The sequence below is a fragment of the Orycteropus afer genome, unplaced genomic scaffold (assembly GCF_000298275.1).
Source record: "Orycteropus afer afer isolate SDZICR_OR568_19922 unplaced genomic scaffold, OryAfe1.0 scaffold00032, whole genome shotgun sequence".
Taxonomy (NCBI): Eukaryota; Metazoa; Chordata; class Mammalia; order Tubulidentata; family Orycteropodidae; genus Orycteropus; species Orycteropus afer.
Genome location: NW_006921619.1, coordinates 11,203,980 through 11,208,917, shown reverse-complemented (window position 1 = coordinate 11,208,917; position 4,938 = coordinate 11,203,980). Strand labels below are relative to the sequence as shown.

Here is a 4,938-nt window from a genome sequence, read left to right as displayed (position 1 = left end):
GCAAATTCTTCTGCTAGTTGGGGTTTAGTCCACTTTTGTATCCTTCCCTTCAAGGCTCAGGGGTCCAAGATTATCTTCTGTGTCTGTGTTAATTGGTTTCCCTTTCCTTTGTTAAAGAGCATCTGTGCAGTCCTTCTGCCTAGTCCGCCATCTTGCCGGAACTCCCTCTACCATTTATTTTTTACTGCTTTGATTTATCCCAGATCTGTCCATTTACCATCTATCCATCCACCAATCTGTCTTTTATGGATACATTTTAAAGTAAATTGCAGGCATCAATACACTTCCTTCTAAATACTTCAGCATGTGTATCATTAGCTCGAGTTCAATATTTGTTCACAAAACTCTTAATGAAATATTGAATTTCACCATCAGTCCACAAAGCTCCCAATGCCCTTTCCCAGTCAATCCCCATTCCCATCCCTCTTATAAGCAATCACTGTTCTGTTTTTTTTTTTTTTTTTTAATATAGATTAGTTGTGTCTCTTATTGTTTTATATAAATGAACACACAGAGAATATATATTCAGGGTAACATTTCTTTTACTCAGCATTTTTAAAATATATTATCTATGTCATTGTCAGGAGCACTGGTGGCATAGTACCTAAGGCATTTGACTGTTAACCAGAAGGCTGGTGGTTCAAATTCACCAGCCACTCCTCGAAAGGAAGGTTGTGCAATCTACTTCAGTAGTGATACTGCCTCAGAAACCCAAGGAGGGGTTGTTATGAGTCAGATCCAACTCCTCGGCAGTGAGGTTTGTTTGTTTGTTTGTTTTTTAATGTCATTGTATGTAGCAGTAATTCACTCATTTCCTGGCAGAGTGATTTTCCAATGTATTAATATACTACATTTTTTTCCTATTCTTTCATTGATGGACACTTATACTCTTCCAATTTCATGGTGATCATGAACAAAGCTTTATAAATCTTTTTGTATGAATCTTTTTGTGAACATGTGTGTTCTGGTTACCTAGTGCCACTCTGATGGGAATATGCCACAAATGGGATGGCCTTAACAAACAGGAGGTTTATTCTTGCAGTTTGGAGGTTTTAATCCGAGTTCAAAGTGCAAGGCTTCTAGGGGCCGAGTGAAAGCCCCTTGACCTTGGGCCTCTTGCTCCCAGCCCAATGAAGCTAGAGGCTCTTCTTCACTCAGCTGCTGGCTGCTGAGGCTGAGAAACCCACAGTTGACAAGTAACAAGGAACAGTCCCAATATTACCAAACCACATGGCAGGCCATTAATTCAAGTCCATTAAAAGTCCCAAGATCGGCAGAGCATGGCAGGCTGCTGAACAACGACTCAACTACATGCAGGGTTTAAGCATGCCATATGCTACAAACCATTCCTCAAGGCTTCTCCTTATATACAGGAAGCAGACCACATCCATAAGGCAGCTACTCAGCTGCTCCCCGTAGATTCCACCATGGAGTTGATTACCAGTCTCATCATAGGGAATACTATATTAAGATGCCCAGCTACTCAGCTAGGCCCAGCCAAATTGACACACAGACTGAACTACCACAATACGGTTTAATTTCTATTGGATGACTACGATTTCATTGTGGGTAATTTAGATCTTGAAGTTTTTCTCAGTCTTGAAGGATATATAACACTGGGTCATGATAAAAGTGGAGTCCTGGGTCCTAGACTAAACTCACTGCCATGGAGTTGGACCCAACTCATAGCAACCCCTCCTTGGGTTTCTGAGGCAGTATCACTATAGAAATAAATTGCCCAACATTTCTTCTGAGGAGTGGCTGGTGGGTTTGAACCATCAGCCTTCTGATTAGCAGTCAAGTGCCTTTAGGAACTATGCTACCAGACCTCCTAACCAGAGCTAACTATGCTACCAGACCTCCTAACCAGAGCTGTAGGGTAGGTATATATTTAGTTTTATAAGAAATTGTCAAACCTTCTCCAAAATTTTGTACCTTTGTTCCACAACAACATTTGGTGTAGTCAGTTTTTAAAAGTTTAATCATTCTGGTGGATATGGAATGATTCCTCATTGTGTTTTTAATTTGCATTTCCCTGATCACTAACAGTGTTGACCATCTTGTCATGCACTTATCAGTCATTTGTATATCTTCTTTTGAGAATATTCAAAATTTTTCCTCATTTTAAGAAATTTCATTGAGAAGATGCATCTTTTTATCTTTATATTTCCACTGCCTAGAAGAGGGCTGGCACACATTAGAGACTTAGAGAGAAAGAGAGAGGCAGCATAGATTCGTAGGCTCTGGAGTGAACCCACCTGTATTTGAATCCTAACTGTCACTTGCTATCTGTGTGACTTTAATGCTTCTATATCTCAGTTTCATCATCTATAGAATGGGAATAGTGACAGTGCCTGATAGCATATAGCTACTATTACAGCTGTTAGGATATAGTGGCACTACCAGGAGCCAGGTTGCTTAGGTTCTACCTGGCTCTCTGTGATTTTGGTTAACCTCTGTAAAATCCAGTTTCCTCATTTGGGAAATAGAAATAACAGCTATTTCTGGGCTTTATGAGAGGATTAAATGAGAGCATGTATGTACCTCCCAACACAGTGACCAGCGTATGTTGTTGTTAGATTTCATCATGTCAGTTCTGACTCATAGCAACCCTATGTGCAACAGAAAATACACTGCCTGGTCCTGTGCCATCCTCACAGCCATTGCTATGTTTGAGCCCATTGTTGCAGCCACTGTGTGTCAATCTGTCTTGTTGAGGGTCTTTCTCTTTTAAGCGGACCCTATACATTTCCAAGGAGCTCTGGTAGCATAGTGCCTAAGGCACTTGACTGCTTACCAGAAGGCTGGCGGTTCAAACCCACCAGCCACTCCTCGGAAGGAAGGTTGGGCAATCCTACTTCCGTAGTGATACTGCCTCGGAAACCCAAGGAGGGGTCGCTATGAGTTGGGGCCGACTCGACGGCAAAACAACAACAACAACAACATACATTTCCAAGGATGATGTCTTTCTCCTGGGGCTGATCCATCCTGATAACATGTCCAAAGTTTATAAAATGAAATCTCATCATCCTTGCTTCCAAGGAGCATTCTGGCTATACTTCTTCCCATAGTCAGTGCCTATAATTGTTGTCTGCTTTTACCACCATCACACGTGTGATTGACTGAGAGGCTTTACTTGCTCCACAGATGTTGACGAGTGCACAGAGCGGGAGGATGAGGAGCTGTCCTGTGACCACTACTGCCATAACTACATCGGTGGCTACTACTGCTCTTGCCGGTTTGGCTACCTCCTCCACACAGATAACAGGACCTGCCGAGGTAGGACCTAGGGAAGATTCTATATATTACCGTATGTGCACATCTTCCAAAATGGATTAGAAAAAACTGAAAAGAAAGACATTTATGCAGTAGCAATAATAAAATGAAATTCACAGAGATGTACCTGAGATATTACATAAATGAAGATGCTAAACACCCACCGTGAACCTTGGCTCAGGTTGTCAAAGAAAAACATGAGAGAAGTGCTGGCCAATTAGCCTATTCTTATTCCTGGGCAGTATTTCTGCTCAACGTGCCTGTCTCCTCTCCTACTATAAGTCATCAGCCTGGTCAAATTAAAGGAAGAGCTGGATTCCTTAATCCTCTTTCCCTGAGCCATGTATTATACCTCACCCAGCAGTTCTATTTTCTCATCTCTTCCATGGCTCTTTAAATTCCTCTTACACAAGAAATACCTCAGTTTAAAAGAAAGTAGAGGGAGTAGAAGACAAGGACAGAGACAGCAAGTTCCCACTCTTCTCTCTCTCTGTTTTCATTCTTTCATCAACATACCTACTATGTTCCAGTCACTGGGCTGGGGCCAGGGATGGAGAATTTCAGACACTGTCCATGAGGTTCTCCATGCTGGGTGGGATAAATAGCTACACAAGCAAGTGTTGGAATGCAATAAATGCTGTAAAGAATTATACACACAGCATAATCAGGCATACATTTGCCTGGGGGGTAAGCAAATGCTTCCCAAAAAGGCACCCTTGAAGAAGTTAATGAAGAAGAGAAGGAGGGCATGCCAGGCACAGAAAGCAGCTGTGCAGACATTCAGAGGCATGTAGAACATTGAATGTTTGGAATTGCCAATGGATTACTGTGGCTCAGGGTTAGGGGTCCCTGTTTTAGAAAAATCATTTGAAAACTGCATGAGGGATCCTTGGACAAGGGCAAGGCTGGAGACAAGAACTTCTTTAGCAGTCAAATGCCTTAGGCACTAAGCTACCAAAGCTCCCTTCACAAACTACTACTTGCTTCTTAATAAAGCAAAACCAGCAGTCCCACACAGGCACTTTCTTGAAGAGGGTTATATTTTCCATTATTTTCATTCAGTAAATATTTATTGATTACCTGCTATGTGCTGAATATATTTGGGGCTAAAAATGACATATTACATTGGGCAAATCTGCTGCAAAAGACCTCTTTAAAGTGTTAAAAAACAAAGATGGCACTTTGAGGGCTAAGGTGCACCTGACCCCAGCAATGATATTTCCAATTATCTCATGTGCATGTGAAAGCTGGACAATGAATAAAGAAGACTAAAGAAGAATTGATGCACTTGAATTATGGTGTTGGTGAAGAATATCAAATATTCAATGAAACGCCAGTAGAACAAATGAATCTGTCTTGGAAGAAGTACAGCCAGAATGCCTCTTAAAAGTAAGGATGGCAAGACTTCACCTCACTTTCTTTGGATATGTTATCAAGAGAGACCAGTCTCTAGAAAAGGACATTGTTTTAGGTTGAGTTCTCTAGAGAAGCAAAACCAGTAATGCATCAGAGCTCCTTCCTCCCTCTCTCTGTCTCTCTAAATATATATATATACATACACATATATATACACCTTGGGTTTCTAAGGCAGTATCACTATGGAAGTAGATTGCCCCATCAGTATAGAAATATATATATATATATTGGGCAATCCTACTTCCG

The 4,938-nt window shown here is 41.2% G+C and overlaps 1 protein-coding gene across 1 annotated transcript in view; it reads left to right on the top strand.

The window, feature by feature from the left end:
* The window catches only part of MASP1 (MBL associated serine protease 1), a 100,927-nt gene that overhangs the window by 43,388 nt on the left and 52,601 nt on the right, over nucleotides 1–4,938 (top strand). The window contains exon 4 of the mRNA XM_042780287.1: nucleotides 3,148–3,279. Coding sequence (XP_042636221.1) covers nucleotides 3,148–3,279 — 132 coding nt within the window. The remainder of the gene's footprint in view (nucleotides 1–3,147; nucleotides 3,280–4,938) is intronic.